Below are 17,491 nucleotides of genomic sequence, written 5' to 3'. Positions count from 1 at the left end.
ACACAGACAGCGGCGCGGAGCGATGACGCGCACGGGCCCAACGCGACCCGCGGCGCCACACGGCGTTTATTGTCAGTAGCAGCCCAGCACGGTGGCCAGCAGCGCCATCCGCATGTACATCCCGTTCTCCGCCTGCCGGAAGTACGCGGCGCGCGGGTCCAAGTCCACCTCCACGCTGCGGAAGTGACGTAACAATGTCACCAGGACCCTCTCCCTCCCTCCCTCCCTCCCACCACGCCCAGCCAGGAGCCTCCGTGCAGGAACGCCCCGCCTCGCACCCGCTAACGCAGCAACGCCAGCGCCCTCGGCCCCCAGCCCCATCCGGCACCCATCAAACTGAGGCATTTTCCCCACGCTCAGCAGCACCACAGCCCCTGGCGCCCCTGAACCCTTCCAGAGGTCCCCTCCCGGCATACCAGACCTCATGGGCCTGAGACCTCTCCATCACCCCCACAGCTCCTCTCTCCACCCAGTACATCCCAGCACCCCCAAACGCCCGGAGTACCCCCCAGACCCCACCACCCTGAGATTCCCCTTGTGTCTGAGTCCACTACCCAGGACACCACAGCCTCATCTCTGCTGGACCATCCACCCCTGCAGCACACCATAGTCTCCATCACCCCTGCACACCCTGCAGCCCCTGTACCCCCAGAGCCCCCCTGACTCAACACACCCTAGCTCCTCAGACACCCCACCTGCTCTCCTCCCTGCAGAGCCCACCACAGACCCCTCCCAATCCCATCAGCACACCAGTCCCCACTCATTCCAAAATACACCCAGACCCCCTCCATCGGGCACGCCACACCCCCAGTCACCCTGAAACACCCCTAAACCCAGCATACCCCAGCCCCATGCGCCCAGGTTCCCCCATCCCCACCTGATCTCATTGACACGAGGCAAGGGGTGCATCACCACCATCTTCTCCTTGGCCCGGGTCATGATGTGGGGAGTGAGGATAAACTGCCCAAAGCACTTTGGGAAAGGACACACATCAACACAGCCCTGAGCATGGGGAGCCCCTACCCCACTGCTGCCCCCCACACCAAGGTGACACGCAGGGGTCCCCTCAAGCAGCCCCTCACTCACAGCCTCATACTCCTCAGTCAGGCGGAACCGCTCCTTCTGGATGCGAGTCATGTAGAGCACATCTGTGTCTGGCAGCGCCTCCTCAATGCTCCCAAACTCCTCCTGTGGCAGCACTGTCAGCAGGACTGGGGATGGAAGGGACACAGGGCCCTCGACCCCCCATCCCACTGACTCACCTGTTTGATGCCCTTGGAGGCCACAAAACTGGTGATGTCAGGGGGCATCTGGAGGCCAGGGGGGGTGATGTAGCGTAGGTTGACATGGTACTGGGTGAGCAGACGGGCCAAGGAGTGCACTGTACGCCCATGTTTCAGGTCGCCCACCATGGTAATCTGGGGAGAGTGGCCGTGGAATCATCTCATGAAATTTAATCATTAACCCAGCACTGCTAAGTCACCACAAACCCACATCACTTAGCACCACATCGATACAGCTTTTAAATCCCTTCAGGAATGGGGACTCCATCTCTGCCCTGGGCAGCCTGGTCTAGAGCTTGACAACTTCTTTAGAAGAAATTGTTCCTCATGTTCAACTTAAACTTTCCCTAGCACGTGAGGCTGGTTCCTCTTGTCTTATCACTTGTTCCTTGGGAGAAGAATCTAACCCACAACTTGCTCCATCCTCCTTTCAGGAAGCTGTAGAGAGTGAGGTCTCCCTGAGCCTTTTTTACTCCAGGCTAAAAAACTCCACTTCCTTCAGCTGCTCATCACAAGACTTGTGCTTTAAACCCTTTGCCAGCTTGTCCCATTGGCCTCAGTTCATTGATCCAGCATGGCCAAAACCCTCTGCAGACCCTCCCGACACTCAAAGCAGAACAGTCCAACTCATGGCACCCAACAGCCCTTTTGCTCCAGATGGGGCCCTTCAGCCCCACAATGGTGTTGCCCCTATCCCCCCAAGCCCCTGTCCCCTTACTGTCATGCCGTTGACGGTGCCCAGCTCCTCACGGATAGTGAAGATGTCCAGCAGCGCCTGTGTCGGGTGCTCCCCGACCCCATCCCCGGCATTGATCACCGGCTTGCGGCAGTGCTTGGCAGCCAGCTGGAAGCACAGACAGGGCTCAGCATGAGCAGAATGCAGCCCCTGCCAGATCCAGGGGGCCATGACCTGGCTCCTGCTCCTGCATCCTGCCCTGCTGGAGAACCCAGCCCTGCCCCATAGTACAGGCCACCAATCTCACTGTCCAGGCAAGACCCGCAGTGCCACTGGGGCATGATGTGACCACCCCACTCTCACCTCGACAGAACCAGGCTGGGGGTGCCGCAGTACCAGCACATCAGCGTAGCAGCACATTGTCTGCACCGAGTCAGCCAGCGACTCGCCCTTCTGCACCGAGGAGGTAGCCTCTGAGAAAGACAGGACAGAGCCACCCAACCGGCTCATTGCTGCTGCAAAGGAACTGCTGGTCCGTGTGCTTGCCTCATAGAACATGGATGCCATCACCTTGCCCTGTGGGTGGCATGCCATTACCTCAGGGAGCCCAGGGGAACTTGTGCTTGGCACTCGGCTCCCATAGCCTTGCTCGGGGTCCTGGGCAGCTGCTCTTTGCCCATCTCACCTTGAGTATGTCCAGGCTCCGCTCCTTCTGCACCAGCATGTGCAGGGTGTGTGCCACATTGAACAGATGTGACATCTGTGGGGAGAAGTGGCTCAGCAGTAGGCACAAGAGATCACACTTCCTATGCCCATCCCGGTGCCCACCACCAGCCCAGGCACCTGTTCCTTGGAGAACTGCTGGACAGAAAGGACATGTTGCCCAACAAGGGGGTGCAGCAGTGGGGAGGTCTGGAAGTGGGGTGCGTCCTGGGGGGATGCCTGGCGTGGGAAGGGGCCTGGTGGGTAGAAGTAGCTGTCTTGGATCACAGCTGGATCTGTGGCATGGAGAGCAGTTGGTCAGTTGACATGGTCCTTGAGTTCAGCCTGCTGCTAGCGCTCAGATTCTCACAGCACTCACCTGCCTCCATTGCCTTCCTGCTGGCCTTCTCACAGGCATCCTCAGCTGGAGTGGGAGATAGAAAGTGGCAGCATTAGAGGGTGGAAGGAGCTGTGGCACCCTGGGCTTTGCCCTCCCGGGGTGCTGGCAGCACAGCACAACCCTCCCGGCACTCATCAGCACTAGGCAAAAGTACGGCAGGCCCTGATCTCAGGGCTATGGCCACCCAGAGACTGGTGAAGCCCCAGTGTAGTGCTGTGCCCCTCTCCCCACGTGCCCCACAAGACCCAGTCAGATGCAACCCAAATCACTCCGGCAGGCAAGGGGTCCCTGAGGTGCCATCCGGGCAAGGAACAGGCAGGCGCAGCCATGTCCTGTGCTGCAGTGCCCAGCCTCATCCCAAGGTGCAGGAAGAGGCCTGTGCTGGGATGGCATTGGGGCAGCCTGTGGCCGGCACGGCACCTGGGGGTGGATGCACTCATGGCTGCGGTTAGTGCCATTAGTACGGCTGCGTCTCATTGTCTGGGTGTCCCCCCTACAACATTACCGGTGCCTCGGGCGCCTGGGCAGTGCACGGCTCCCAGCCTCTGGAATGCTGAACGGGACACAAGGGCCGGTGTCAGCAGGGCCACCCAGCCGTGGCCCTGGGCAGCACACGCTCACTGCCCCGCCACCCACCATGCTACGCTGCCCCATGCCACCCTACTCCCCCTTACCTGGCAGCCCCAGGTCAGAGGCCCGGTGAATGCAGGGCGGGAGGTGGAAGCGTCCCTCACCTGCGGGGCCGGCTTGGCGGGGGCTGGAAGCTCGGCCACATAGCATCTCAGCAGCTACCGCATGCCGGGGCTGCTCAGGCGTCTGCAAGGAGAGACTGAGCTGAGCCAGAGCAGGAAAGAGACCCCCTCCACCAGCCCCACACATACCCCTGGTACCTTTGTGCTCTCCTTGGTGGGGGCTGCATGTGGTGCCATCACAGCTCCTGAGGGCCACTTCTTCACATCCTGCCCATATCCAGGAGGCACCAGGACCTGCAGCCATGGGTTAGCAATATTGTTGGTGATGGGATGGGAGAACCCCTAGATACCAGGGTAAGGAGACCCATGACCTTACCTGCCCGTCGATGTAGGCAACCTCCCCACGTAGGACCACCCTCCGCACTGTCCCCTTCACTTTCATGCCCTCAAAGGGTGTCCAACGAGCCTTTGAGAAGGCCATGGCACTGGGGATGATCCACTCATGCTCCAGGTCCACCTACCAGGACAGTGAGTCAGGGGCTGCATGGCCAGGGACAGATCTGGAATGGGTGGGCAGGGACCCACCTCCACATAGGTGTCCTCCTGTGCTGGTAACCCAAAGATCTTGTGGGGGTTCTCATAGAGGCGCTGGATGATGTCCTCCACAGTAAGGCGTCCATCAGAGACAGCAGTCAGTAGCAGTGGCAGAATCGTCTCCAGGCCGGGTGTAATGGGTTGGGGCAAGCCCCCCTCCCCACCACACGCAGAAATAATGACTCAGACAAACAGATTGCAAAAGTGATGGAAAGTTTAAATAGAACAGTGAGTGCATGCAGAGAACTAGAAATACAGTGACAAGAGAAAAGAACCCAAAACAGACCCAGAGAAATCCCATCCCTACCTGAGGGTACACCCGAGACCCCCAGGGCTCCTTCTTCCCCCTCCCACTGCTAGGCTAGTCTCAGCTGGCCAGATCTGAGACTGCCCATCCCCCCGTGGCCTTGGGCCTAGCAAGGCCCAAAGCCAGGAGATCTCTCCCCCATGTTACCGACTGACGGAGGAGGAAGAAAAGAGGAAGTGCCAGACCCCGCCGCGAAACTTATAGTGGTGCAAGGGATCATGGTAGGAAATAACCTAATATCCTGTGTCCACCCACTGGGCTGGACTTCTGGACACAGGAAACACCCCTGTAGCAGAGGGCACCCAGCCCAAACTACGACAGGAGCCACCCCTTTATTTCAAACCATGATGCCTGCACCCAAACACATCATCAAATCAGAAAACTGATGACATGTCCGGCGAAGTCTGTGTCTTCATCTGGGCGTCCACTCAAACAGTCTCTCAGTCAGGCTCTAGTGTCTGTCCATTCCAGTTCTTCTTCCTTCATCCAATGGAACCTCCCGGCGATGCAGAACTCATTCTCCTGCGGTGCAAGTTCTCCATGGATCCGTTGGGCATCCTGGTCACCTGGAATAGCCTCACGACTTCTCAGCCAAGCCTCTACTTTTTCACCTATGGTCACTCGGCGGCATATTCTCCACCCCTGGGGCAGGCCAGTCGAAACCATCCAACCCACGACTGCCTTTTTCAATCCATCCAGGGTGCCGCAACCAACCGCTTCCAACTGCGGTCCAACTACACGGATGCTTGTCCGAGGTACTCTGCCCCCCCACTAGGCGTACCCGTACCAAAGCAAGACAGCATCCGGCTGCACACACCCCCCCCACCAGAAAGGGAGGGGCTGCACCACAGCTCACTGAGAAGAAGGGAGGTGGAGCCAGGTGCTTGGCGCCAGTTTCGGAACTCGTCCGAAAAAGTCGGGGAAGAGACTAGGGCCGGGCCCGCCGCAGCCCGAGCGCACGGCCGGGTCCGCCGCCGCCGCTCGCCATGCAGCAGGGCTCCGCCCACCTCTGCCGCCGCGGCACAGAATCAAAATCACCTCCACCCCTCGGACACTCAAACAGCTTCTCCAGCGAAAGCCATGCACGCGTTCTCAGAGCCCTTGAAAACGGCTTTCCAGCTGGAGTCCCCGTCGGCCCCCCGGGGCTTCGGGAGCTGGCTCGCCCGCTCGCAGCGGCTGGCTCTATCCCCGCAGCGAGAACGGACCTGACTCTGATCTGCTCGCCGCTGCCCCTCCCCCACTTCGCTTCCCGCCGCAGAGGAGGGGCAGGTTCCGCGTTCTCAAGCGGTACCCCGATGCCGATGGTCGAGAACCACCCCTGCCTGAAATAGCAGGAGAAGGTCCGCGCCACCGGCAGCGCACCAGTCATCCCCCCACAATCCACAAGAGCTTACACGGCCGCCCCGGCAACATCACTTGAGCCCCCAACTGCCAAACCCAAACCGACGCCCAGAACTGAATTTAAACTCTCCATCCTTTGCAATCGATCTGCAGAGTGGGCACAACAGCCAGCCCCACGTTGGTGCGCCAAAATGTAATGGGTTGGGGCAGGCCCCCCTCCCCACCACACGCAGAAATAATGACTCAGACAAACAGATTGCAAAAGTGATGGAAAGTTTAAATAGAACAGTGAGTGCGTGCAGAGAACTAGAAATACAGTGACAAGAGAAAAGAACCCAAAACAGACCCAGAGAAATCCCATCCCTACCTGAGGGTACACCCGAGACCCCCAGGGCTCCTTCTTCCCCCTCCCACTGCTAGGCTAGTCTCAGCTGGCCAGATCTGAGACTGCCCATCCCCCCGTGGCCTTGGGCCTAGCAAGGCCCAAAGCCAGGAGATCTCTCCCCCATGTTACCGACTGATGGAGGAGGAAGAAAAGAGGAAGTGCCAGACCCCGCCGCGAAACTTATAGTGGTGCAAGGGATCATGGTAGGAAATAACCTAATTTCCTGTGTCCACCCACTGGGCTGGACTTCTGGACACAGGAAACACCCCTGTAGCAGAGGACACCCAGCCCAAACTACGACACCGGGGTAGCCAGGAGGTGGCTCCTGCCCTTCCTTCTCCTCCAGTGTGTGGGGGGCTGAAAGATGGGGCTGGTCACTGGGGGGAATCCACTGCTGTCCCCACCCCACGCTCCCACCATTCCCCTGAGCTCACCGTGATCTGTGGCAAAGCAGTCAATAGTGTCCACGTTCTCCCAGAGAGCCTCCAAGTCCTGGCGCGTGCCCAGTGCTGGCCGCACAGCCGCTCGGCCCTCCCCAAGGCGCCCCAAGTCATCCCGGCACAGGAAGAGGTGGTGTGGGGCCACTTCGCAGGTCACCGGCACCCCCTTCTGCTTGGCTGCCTTGATGAGGAGGATCTGAGAGAGCCATGGTGAGGTGGGAGCCCCAGACAGCCCTGGCCCCTGTCACTAAGTTCCACAGTCCTCCCACCACTCACCTCCTCCCTGCGGGCCACGTGGCAGATGTGCACAGGGCGCTGGTACAGCTGGGCCACCATCAGGACAGCAGCCACCATCTGCTGTTCTGCGTGTGCCACCACAGGCAGGTGCCGTGGCCACCGCTCAAAGTGCTGCAGGATAGATAACACAGGGCTAGGTAGCACAAGCGCCAGGAGGTGGACCCAGCCCTGTGCCCACGGTGGCTCACCTCCATCCACAGTGACACGTCATGCATCCGCAGGTTGGAGAAGGTGTCATTCAGGTAGAGCTTGAGCCCAGCAGCTGCCCCAGCTAAGGGGCCCAGCAAGCTGGCATTCTCTGAGGAAGCCCCCAGAAAGAGGGCAAAGTCACAGTGGGCACCGGCCTCAGCCAGCTGTGGAGTAAGAGATGGTGGGTGCCAGGCCAGAGCACAAGAGTTTACACCACTGCCCATCTAAGGGACATGGACACTGGGCAAGGCAGCAGCCCCTCACCTTCTGCACCAGGGTGAAGGAGACGGCATCAGTGATGGCAAGACTGGTATTGGGCATAGCACACACCATGGTGACACCACCAGCCAGGGCAGCTGCTGTGCCTGATGCAAAGTCCTCCTTGTGTGTGCCGCCTGGCTCATGGAGGTGGACATGGATGTCGATCAGCCCTGGGGAGCGGGGAAGTGTTGGCACAGGTAGTTCCCAGCCACAGGGTGATGGGGGTACCCTGGCAGTGCAGGGAGATGTCTCCTCTTCTCAGAGCACCCAGCGTGGCTCTCAGCACTGCCCTGGCTCCATGCTGCACAAGCGGAGCCCCCACTGCCCTGCCATAGCCCAGTCCCACTGACCTGGTAGACGGATAAGCTTCTGGGAGGTCATGCAGTCCACGTGCATCTTCAGCGGAGGGGCTGCCCCGATCTGGCCCAGAGCCTGCAGAGACAGCAGCTGTGGGGTCAGGGCTCAGGAACAGGGCCAGGATAAGGACATTGGTCTGAGCTTTACCCCAAAAATGACCCTATGGCAGCAATGCCCACGCACAGCACCCGCCCTACAGTAGTCACAAGACAACTCACCTACCCCAGACATCCCTTGGCCCCACCACACCCCAGCCCACCTCCACAAAGAGCTTGGTGCACTTGATGTCAATGATGAGGGGCACAGAGTAGTCGACAGCCAGGCGCCGAGTGCGGTAGCCCTTGGTGACAAAAGAGGAGAGCCGGCGGCCCCCTGAGTTGCGCATTGAGAAGTTGATGACCATCTCAAAGTGGTTCTCAGCCAGGTAGTCCAGGATGCTGCGCTGGGTCTCCCGGGCACCAGCCTCGCTACCATCTGCCTCATCAAAGTGCCAGTCCACAGCCATCACCTGCCAGCAATGACATCCATCAGGACCCCTCATACCACCCCCAAGATCACCTCTAGTCCCACTGCACCCCCAGCCTCAACCTTGATGCCATGCTCAGTGTAGAAGTCAGCAGTGCCAAGGCTGGCATACAGCTTGTAGCCGAGGCTCTCCAGGGTCCGTACCGTTGGAAGCAGCTCGCTCTTGTTCTGCAATGACCCCACGGCTGGTCAGAGAGTGGAGGGGGGACACTGGCTCCCATTCTGTCCCTTGTCCCGGCCCCACACACCTTGTAGCTGCCAATGGTCAGCAGGATGTTCTTCTTGGGGATCTTGAAACCAGTGCTGAGCATGGCCTTCAGGTAAGCCTCACAGCGGTTCTCCCCAAAGCAGGCCACCTCACCTGTGCTGGTCATCTCCACGCCCAGCACCACGTCAGCACCCGCCAGGCGTGAGAAGGAGAACTGGGGCACCTAGGGGCAGAAGGGGCTCAGGGGCTGTCCAAATATAAGTCCCAGCCCAGCTCCCCCATCCCTTGCTCACCTTGACACCAACAATGCCTGTGCCAGTCATCAGCCCCACAGACTCCACATCCTCACCCATGATCACTTGGCTGGCCAGTGCCACCAGGTCCACCCCCAGGGTCTTGGAGACAAAGGGAAAGGAGCGGGAGACTCGGACGTTGCACTCAATCACCTTCAGCTGGTTGTCCTGTGGGAAAGCAGACAGCACAAGGCTTGTGCAAGGTTGCAAAGCACCCTCACACACCACACCACGCCAGCTGGCATGGACCCCCAATTGAGGTACCTTGGCAATGAGCTGCAGGTTGAAGGGTCTGGTGACCTGCAGCTCCTGCCCGATGGCATGGACAATAGCCTCGATACGCTCCAGTGTCTTAGGTGTGATGTCCTGGGGGGGTGTAACCAGCGTGGCATCACCTGAGTGCACCCCAGCATTCTCCACATGCTCCGAGATGGCAATGGCTACCACCACGCCGTCACAGGCCACTGCGTCCACATCAATCTCCTGTGAGTAGGAACATGGTTATGGCACAGCACTGGCACCAGAGTAGGACAATCAGGCTCTCATAGGGACCAGGGGTGCTCAGGGGCTGGAGTAGCCTCCAGATGGACCTTGGCCTCCTGGATGAACTTGGAGATGACAACAGGCTGCTCCTTGGACACAGCCACGGCATTGCTCAGGAACTTCTCTAGGTCGCTGTCTGAGTAAGCCACATTCATGGCAGCACCACTGAGAACATAGGAGGGACGCACAACACAGGGGTATCCCACCTTGCAGCAGAAGTGCTTGGCTGACTGTGAGCGAGATGGCACCCTCAGGGAACGTGTCAAGGACCAGTCCCCTTCAGGGCAGCCCCATTGCCCTCATTGTCCCACTCCCATGCCCCCCACCTCCATGTCGGAGAGCTCCTTCCAGAGGGGCTGGCTAATGCCGATAGAGTCAAGCAGGCGGGAGAACTTGAAGCGGTTCTCCGCTGAGTCGATTGCCTCCGGGGAGGTGCCCAGGATGCGGCACTGCTGCCGGTGCAGGGCCATGGCAATGTTGTTGGGCAGCTGCCCGCCCATGGACAGGATCACCCCCTCAGGATTCTCCAGCTCATAGATGTCCATCACCACCTGTGACACCACGTGGGGCAAAGCAATAGCTAGGATGGAGCCCAGGGCAACCCCCATCCTGCCCCACAGCAGGAAGGGCCTCCAGGCTTGCTTACCTCAAAGGAGATCTCATCAAAGTAGAGGCGGTCACACATGTCATAGTCAGTGCTTACTGTCTCAGGGTTGTAGTTCACCATGATGGTCTTGAAGCCCATCTGCCAAGGGAGCAGGACAGGGTGAGGCTGTGGGCCCCTTACTAGCTCATCCTCTGGCCAGGGACACCTGATGCAGCGACCCCATGGGGCCCAGCTGACCTTGCGGAGCTCCTGGATGCAGCCCACAGCACACCAGTCAAACTCGACACTGCTGCCAATGCAGTAGACACCAGAGCCGATGACCATGACGTGGGGCTCGTGGAAGGTCAGGTCGTGCTCAGTGCCGTTGTAGGTCAGGTACAGGTAGTTGGTTTGGGCTGGCCACTCTGCTGCCACCGTGTCGATCTGCTTCACCACCGGCAGGATCTGCAGGTCATGACGCATCTTCCGCACGGCCAGCTCGGTGCTGCAAGGGACTGGGTGAGCGCCAGGACAAAGCATGGGACACATACCACATGCCCTGCTATGCACCAGCTGCAGGAAAGATTGAATGCTACAACGGTTTGCTGAAAACCATTCTGAGAGCCATGGGGGGTGTGGAACTTTGAAAAATTGAGAGAAACATCTAGTATGAGCAACCTGGTTGGTAAATAGTAGAGGTTCTGTAAATCGAGATGGACCTGCACAATCAGATTTGTTATGAAAAGCAGAAGGTGATAGAGTTCCTGTTATTTGAGAAAAGAATCTGTTAGGGGAAACTGTTTGGGTATTTTCTCCTTTAGGAGAGGCCAAGCCTATCCGAGGTGGGGTTTCTGCTGAAGGTCCTGGTCACACTTACTGGGAAATGCAAGAGAATGGTGAAATTCAGTATGTTCCACAAAGAAACCCCACTTTAGCTGAGAGAGTTTAAGTTCAGAGTGTATAGTACAAGCTATTAGGAGTTTCTGTTTCAGGCACAGAGCGGGGCCATTGCCTGCCTGCCTCACCTGAGCACAGCCAGGGCCACCTGTTTGTCAGAGAACCCAAGCTGCTTGGCCCTCATGAGCACGGCGGGCGGCATGGTGCTCTGCTCCTCACGGTATGACTCCAGCAGCTCTGCGTGGTCTGTGATGTTCTTCATCTTGTGCAGGAACCAGCGGTCAATCTTGGTCAGCTCATAGAGCCGCTCGATGGAGTAGCCGGCCCGCAGCGCGGCCGCCAGCACAAAGATTCGCTTGTCTGTTGGTGTCTCTAGCTCCTGCCAGGCCGGGAGGTGAGTGTGGCTGGGCAGGAGCCAGACAGCACCTACTACCCAGACCTCCCCATGCTTTCCTGCCACTCACCACGTCTGAGGCTCGCTTCACAGTGTGATCGAAGCCCACACAGTTCTCATCCACCATCCTCAGTGCCTTCTGAAAAGCTTCCTCGAAGTTCCTCCCGATAGCCATGACCTCCCCTGTGGACGAGGCCATGAGCAGCTGGACCCCACACTCACGACCCCCTTGCTCCCCTCCTGCCTGCCCTGCACTCACCCACACTCTTCATAGAGCTGCCAATCTTGGTGCTGACACGCAGGAACTTGCTGAGATCCCAGCGTGGGATCTTCACCACACAGTAGTCCAGGCTGGGCTCAAAGTTTGCTGTGATGGAGTTGGTGACAGAGTTCCTAGGGAGAGGATGGGGATCAGTGAACAGGGCTGTGCCAAAGCAGGGGTGTGGGGCTGTCAGGGCAGAGCCCTGGGCTGTGCCAAAGCAGGGGTGTGGGGCTGTCAGGGCAGAGCCCTGTCCTGTGCCACAGCAGTGCCATTACCTGAGGATGGGCAGGGGGATGCCCAGGGCCAACTTAGCAGCCACATAAGCCAGAGGGTAGCCAGTGGCCTTGCTGGCTAGGGCTGAGCTGCGGGAGAGCCGGGCATTCACCTCGATGATATAGTACTGCAGGCAAAAGGGTTAGAGGGGTCAGCGGGATGTGCCCCCCAAGCCCAGCATCTCCCTGGTACTGGGCTGGCACCAAAATGCCACTTGCACATGGAGGGCACAAAAAGTGACAGGGATGAAAGTGAGGACAGCCAGAGGCCAGAGAAGGAGCAGCCCAGGGCTCTCAGGGGGCAGCCAGGGCTTTTGAGAGTGGAGGTCCCATTTACCTGCTCAGACTCAGGGTTCAGGGCAAACTGGATGTTGCACTCGCCCACGATGCCCAGGTGCTGCACCACCTTCACGGCTGTGCGCCGCAGCATGAAGTACTCAGTGTCATTGAGGGTCTGGCTGGGAGCCACCACGATGGACTCACCCGTGTGGATCCCCAGTGGGTCCAGGTTCTCCATGTTGCACACCTGGCAGCGGACAGCAGGTTACTGCAGACTGGAGTGGTCCCCACCACCCCTCACAGGTTCCTCTCAGCTTCCACTGCCCCCTCTCCTACCTAGTGGGTGACAGAAGCACCCTGCAGAACCAAAACATAAGCACCCAAGGACACCCCATTTGCTGCAGTCCCCACAGAACACAGAGGGTGTGGTGGTCTGCCTCAAGCTATGCAGCTCAAAGTGATGCAGAAGAGGCTGGGGAGCCTTTCCTGGGAATGAGGTCCAGCCAGAGCCCCCCACCCCACACCTCCAGCATACAGAAGAGCCCTGGAGGTGTCACCCCAATCTGTACCGTGACACAGTTGTTGTAGGCATCCCGTACCACCTCGTATTCAATCTCCTTCCAGCCTTTCAGGGACTTGTCCACCAGGACCTGGGAGGTATGGGTAAAGGCCTGGCTCACCAGTGCCACCAGTTCCTCCCGGGTGTTGGCAAAGCCAGAGCCCAGGCCGCCAAGGGCATAGGCAGAGCGCACAAGCACTGGGTACCCCAAATGGTCAGCTGCTGCCTGTGCCTGCAGAGAGCAGCAAGATGAGTCATAATGGACATGGGAAGGAGAGCACCTGCACGTGGTACTGCTCCAGCACACCCGCTTTGGTCAGCTCCACACCGCAGTTGAGTGCCGTCTGTCCCCCGAAAGTCAGCAGCACCCCATCGGGATGCTCGTTCCGGATCACCTGGGGTGTACAGGGCAGTGGGGCAGGGACCTATGGCAGCTCCACAAGATGTGTGCTGTGCCTATGTGGCCCCACACGCATCTCTCCACCTCCTCCTTCTATGTATTAGCTTCTCTGCCATCCCCCAGCCCCCCCAGATACCCTTACTCCCCAGCCCCCAAAACTGTTCCCTCTGCCCCAGTGTCCTTAGGTGCTCACCTGAGTCACATACTCAGGAGTGATGGGGAGGAAGTAGACATTGTCTGCCAGCCCCTTGGAGGTCTGCACCGTGGCAATGTTTGGGTTGATCAGCACCGTCTGGATGTTCTCCTCCTTCAGTGCTTTGATGGCCTTATAAGGAGCAAAGAGGGCATGGTTGGTAGCCCTAGTGACCCTCACTGCCTCCCTGTGCCCCCTGGATGGGTGCTCACCTGTGACCCTGAGTAGTCAAACTCGCCTGCCTGCCCAATGGAGAGGCCACCAGAGCCCAGGATCAGCACCTTGCGGGGCCGGACCAAATCCTGATTCCCTGCTGGCACCTTGGTGTAGGTCAGCCAATCCTGCAGGCGCTCCCGCACTAAAGGAGATAGGACATTCTGGAACCAGGGCCACATGCAGCCCTTTACAGAGCCCCAGCCTCACAGGCCCTGTGCCATGGTCCTGCCCCAACACCAAGGATGCAGCCCCTTCCTGCACCCACCTGTCCAGGTGCTACCTTCCCCCCTCTGCAAGTCCCGCGCAGTCTCCACAAAGATGTCAAAGAGCCCCTCCAGGTCTGTGGAGCCGGCACAGTGCTCCGGGTGAAACTGAACACTACAGAGGAAGGGCATCAGGCAGGGCTGTGCACAGCCCTGTGCCCCCTGCCTGGCCCCTCCAGCCCTGTCCCTGCGCTCACCTGAAGAAGGGCTTGTGCTGGTGGACAAGGCCCTCATTGGAGCCATCATTGGCATTGGCGAAGAGCGGAACCCAGCCAGGCGGCAGGCTACCTGCCTCCACTGCGAAGCCATGGTTCTGAGCTGTGACGAAGCAGCGCCGCGTGTCCTCATGCAGGCATGGCTGGTTGTGCCCGCGGTTCCCGTACCTGGGGTGGCAGGATGAATGGCAGTCAGCCCCCAGGCAGCTGGGACCCCAATGTGGTTGCCTCTACCCCAGAACCCTGCTCACTTCATCTTGTAGGTGTGGGCACCAATGGCCAGAGACAGCAGCTGATGGCCCAGGCAGATCCCAAAGACTGGCTTGGGCTGGGGCATGTCCAGCACCCAGCGCAAACTGGACACTGTCGCCTGGCAGAGCTGTGGGTCCCCAGGGCCATTGCTGATGAAAAGCCCATCGAAGTCTGTGCCGAGACAGCAGTGAGATCAGAAAAGTGATCCCCAAGGCCACAGTAAGGTCCCTGCCCACCACCCAAACCCCTGCTGCGTGACAGCAGGATCCTCCAGCTCCCCAAAAGCCTTGCAGACTCACAGCAGTTCAGCCCCAGCCCTGCCAAAGTCCTACCAAGCTGCAGAATGGCCCCCCAAGCTACCAGCAGCCTGAGCCCACAGTACCCCTGACACTCCAGCAGGGTCACACCAACCCCACAAATGCCACAACACTCATCCCATTAGCAGCAAGGCTCCCCCGAGTCTCATAGCCCCCAACAGTCCCCCATGTGAAGGGTCACATTACGATCCAGAGTTCCCCATCCCAAGCAGAGCAAGGCATCTCAAGTCCATGTCCCCCATCCCTGTAGTGTCACACTAAGGGGTCTGAGTTCCAGAGACCCCTGGGAGACAACTTTTAGGCTCCCCAACCCTTCTGCATGGAGCAGGACACAGTTCCTTGCTGCCCCTACTACTGGCCAAGGAAATGGACCCTGCCTCCCTCACACCAGAGCAAGGCTCTATGATGCCCCCAGCTGTTGCCACCTCACCTGTGGTGTCCAGTGGGTGGTCCCAGGGCACCACAGTGACGGCTGCCCCTCGCTCACACAGGCACCGCAAATGGTTGTGCTTGAGGCCACAGTCAATGGCCGTAATGCACAGCGACCCTCCGGGGTTGAACACACGGGGTGTCTGTGGAGGGGTGAGTGTGAGGCACCCCAGCTCCCAAACTGGGACTAGCTACCTCTGTCAAGCCTCAGCCCAGCATCAGCCCTCCACCAGCCTATTGCCAGCCCCCTGCCACCCCAATGTCCCTCAGCTCAGCACCAGCCCCTCTGTCACTCCCCAGCCCAATGTCTACTCTTTCAGCCCCATCACACCTCCATTCCACTGCCAGCACCCTCTGCCACCTCCCAATCTCCCAAGTCAGGTGCCAGCCCATCTAGCCCCACCTTCAGGGACACCTCTTGCACCAGGTGCCGTTTGTTGGGGTCCTCAAAGCAGAGGCTCTCCTCGGGGATCCCATCAGGTACCAGCTTCCCCAGCAGCGTCCCCTTCTCACGAATCTTCTTTGTCAGGGCCCAGGTGTCAACCCCTGCAGCAGGTTGTGAAATGCAACTCCATGGCCCTGACCCACCTCAAGCATCACCTCCCTTCATTGCCAACCACCAACAGCATGTCAAGCTCCAGGGGGAAAATCCCAACATGTAGAGAGGCCTGGTCCAGAACTTGGTACCCCTGGTCTCTGGCCCCCAGGTCCCTTCCACACCCAACCCCACAGTCCCCTCAGTCCCACCTTCCAGCCCGAGGATGTTCTGCTCCTTCAGCCACTGGTGAAGAGAGCGTGATGCACTCCAGTGGCTGGGGGTCTTCGAGCACTCGCCCACCACCAGTGCAGCCACGTGGATCTTGCTGGACTCAAACCACTGCAGGGATGGAAGGTCAACATGGCCAGGTGGGAAGCCACCAGCTTAGGAGGAGCCCTGTGTGCTTCTCAGGTGACTGGTCTGGCTGTTCTCACAGGACACAGCAGGATGGCTGTAGAACAGGGCTGAAGGTGTTCCATGGGACAGTGGTCCACGGCACAGGCCCAGCCACCCCCACCCTCCCCCTATCCCTCTGATATGGCACATTGGGCTGTCAGTGCACCCCACTACATGCCACATCCAGCTCTGCAAGGTTGGGGTTTGGTCTAGCTGATTACCCCCGCAGCTCTGGGAGCCCCAGGACAGAGTGTCCAGGCCCCCACCACTGCTGCACCCCAGAGCCCCGCACCACGGGACCACTCAGCTCAAACCAGCACACAGGAAAGCATCGATCCCTCTGGCACAGCCCCATCGGGAGCCCCCCACACACCGTGGGTCCTGTCCCACGGGATTAGGGCCCTGGTTCCCAAGAGCAGGATTGCGGGAACGCAGCAGAAACCCGGAGTGGGCTGCAAACGGCGAGAGTGGGGCCAGGGATTTGGGATGGGCAGGACAGTCCCCAGGGTCAGCGAGAGGGAGGCCCGAAACCACAGGGGAGCCTGGACTCTGTCCCGGGATGGGCAGCAGAGCCCAGGAGCTGGGAGGGGGATGGGGTCTGAGCAAGCAGCAGGGGCAGCTCTGCCTTGACCCACTCTTGGGGCGTGGGACCCGGCAGAATCATACACAATAGCAGCACTCAGGGGTTCCCCCCCCCCCCCCCCGCGCCCAGCCCTGGTCCTCTCTTGGAAACACGTCGGGCCGGAGCGCTTCGCGCCCCGCGACATCAGCGTCAAACCTCCTCTCACCGCCGCACGTGCCGCCCCGGTGCCCGCTGTTCCCCCGCCCTGACACCCTGCACCGGCCTGCCCAGCCACGCTCTGGCCACCAAGGCTGCCAGCGCCAGGAGCTGCAGCGGCACCGCTGCCGGGACGCGATGCTCCACGTCCCGCTGACCACCGTGCTGCAGGGACAGGGTGCCCCACACACCGCTGCAGGGTCACGCTGCCCCATGCCCTCTGCCTTGGTCCTCGCCCGCTCACCCTGCTGAGGCCGAAGGGGTCGGTCTCGTCCCGGGGCACCCCGTAGTTACCGATCAGCGGGTAAGTGAGCACCAGGATCTGCGCCTTGTAGGACGGGTCGGTGAGGGCCTCCAGGTAACCGACCATGCGGTCTGGAATACTGCGGGCGAGGAAGCGGGGCTGGGGATGGCGGGATGGCGCATTCCTTCCCACCCGTCCCGCCCACCCCGCCGGCAGAGACAGCGAGCCCCGGGCACGGGTGATTCTACCCCATCACCCAAGACAGTCCCCGCTCCTGTCGCCGTATGCCCTTCCCTCCCGGTACCGCTCGCCGCCCTCGGGCCGCTCTCCGACATCCGCCGCCGTCCCAGCCGCAGTCTAGCCCCGCCCGGCCGCCCTCACCGACTTCTCCGGAGACGGCAGCCCCAGTAGCCCCGAAGGGGCGTCCGTGCAGCACCGTCCCATCCTGCAGCACTAGGCGACCCATGGCGGCTCCACGTGCGTTCCGGCGGCTCCACGACAGCAGCGC

The 17,491-nt window shown here is 60.0% G+C and overlaps 1 protein-coding gene across 1 annotated transcript; it reads right to left on the bottom strand.

The window, feature by feature from the left end:
- Positions 1-12: 12 nt before the first annotated feature.
- On the bottom strand, positions 13-17,477 carry CAD (carbamoyl-phosphate synthetase 2, aspartate transcarbamylase, and dihydroorotase). Its single transcript, XM_068143085.1, is given in 47 exon segments — positions 13-175; positions 878-972; positions 1,087-1,188; positions 1,263-1,418; positions 2,002-2,127; positions 2,323-2,535; positions 2,645-2,719; positions 2,803-2,957; positions 3,041-3,085; positions 3,567-3,614; positions 3,736-3,877; positions 3,952-4,047; positions 4,130-4,270; positions 4,339-4,467; positions 6,676-6,737; positions 6,815-7,016; positions 7,097-7,228; positions 7,306-7,470; positions 7,571-7,737; positions 7,918-7,999; positions 8,184-8,432; positions 8,513-8,617; positions 8,698-8,880; positions 8,951-9,118; positions 9,215-9,433; positions 9,541-9,723; positions 9,820-10,044; positions 10,140-10,238; positions 10,338-10,584; positions 11,105-11,355; positions 11,441-11,553; positions 11,630-11,763; positions 11,908-12,032; positions 12,242-12,430; positions 12,753-13,014; positions 13,016-13,137; positions 13,336-13,467; positions 13,548-13,693; positions 13,817-13,929; positions 14,012-14,197; positions 14,281-14,452; positions 15,029-15,170; positions 15,431-15,573; positions 15,775-15,904; positions 16,984-17,111; positions 17,114-17,122; positions 17,365-17,477. Coding segments are annotated over 47 exon segments (6,696 nt in total). The 5' UTR covers positions 17,450-17,477; the 3' UTR covers positions 13-72.
- Positions 17,478-17,491: the final 14 nt, after the last annotated feature.

This window comes from Melanerpes formicivorus, unplaced genomic scaffold (genome assembly GCF_026170545.1).
Source record: "Melanerpes formicivorus ecotype bairdi unplaced genomic scaffold, bMelFor1.0.p_v2 SCAF_9, whole genome shotgun sequence".
Classification (NCBI taxonomy): Eukaryota; Metazoa; Chordata; class Aves; order Piciformes; family Picidae; genus Melanerpes; species Melanerpes formicivorus.
This window is presented reverse-complemented; position numbering and strand designations above follow the sequence as displayed.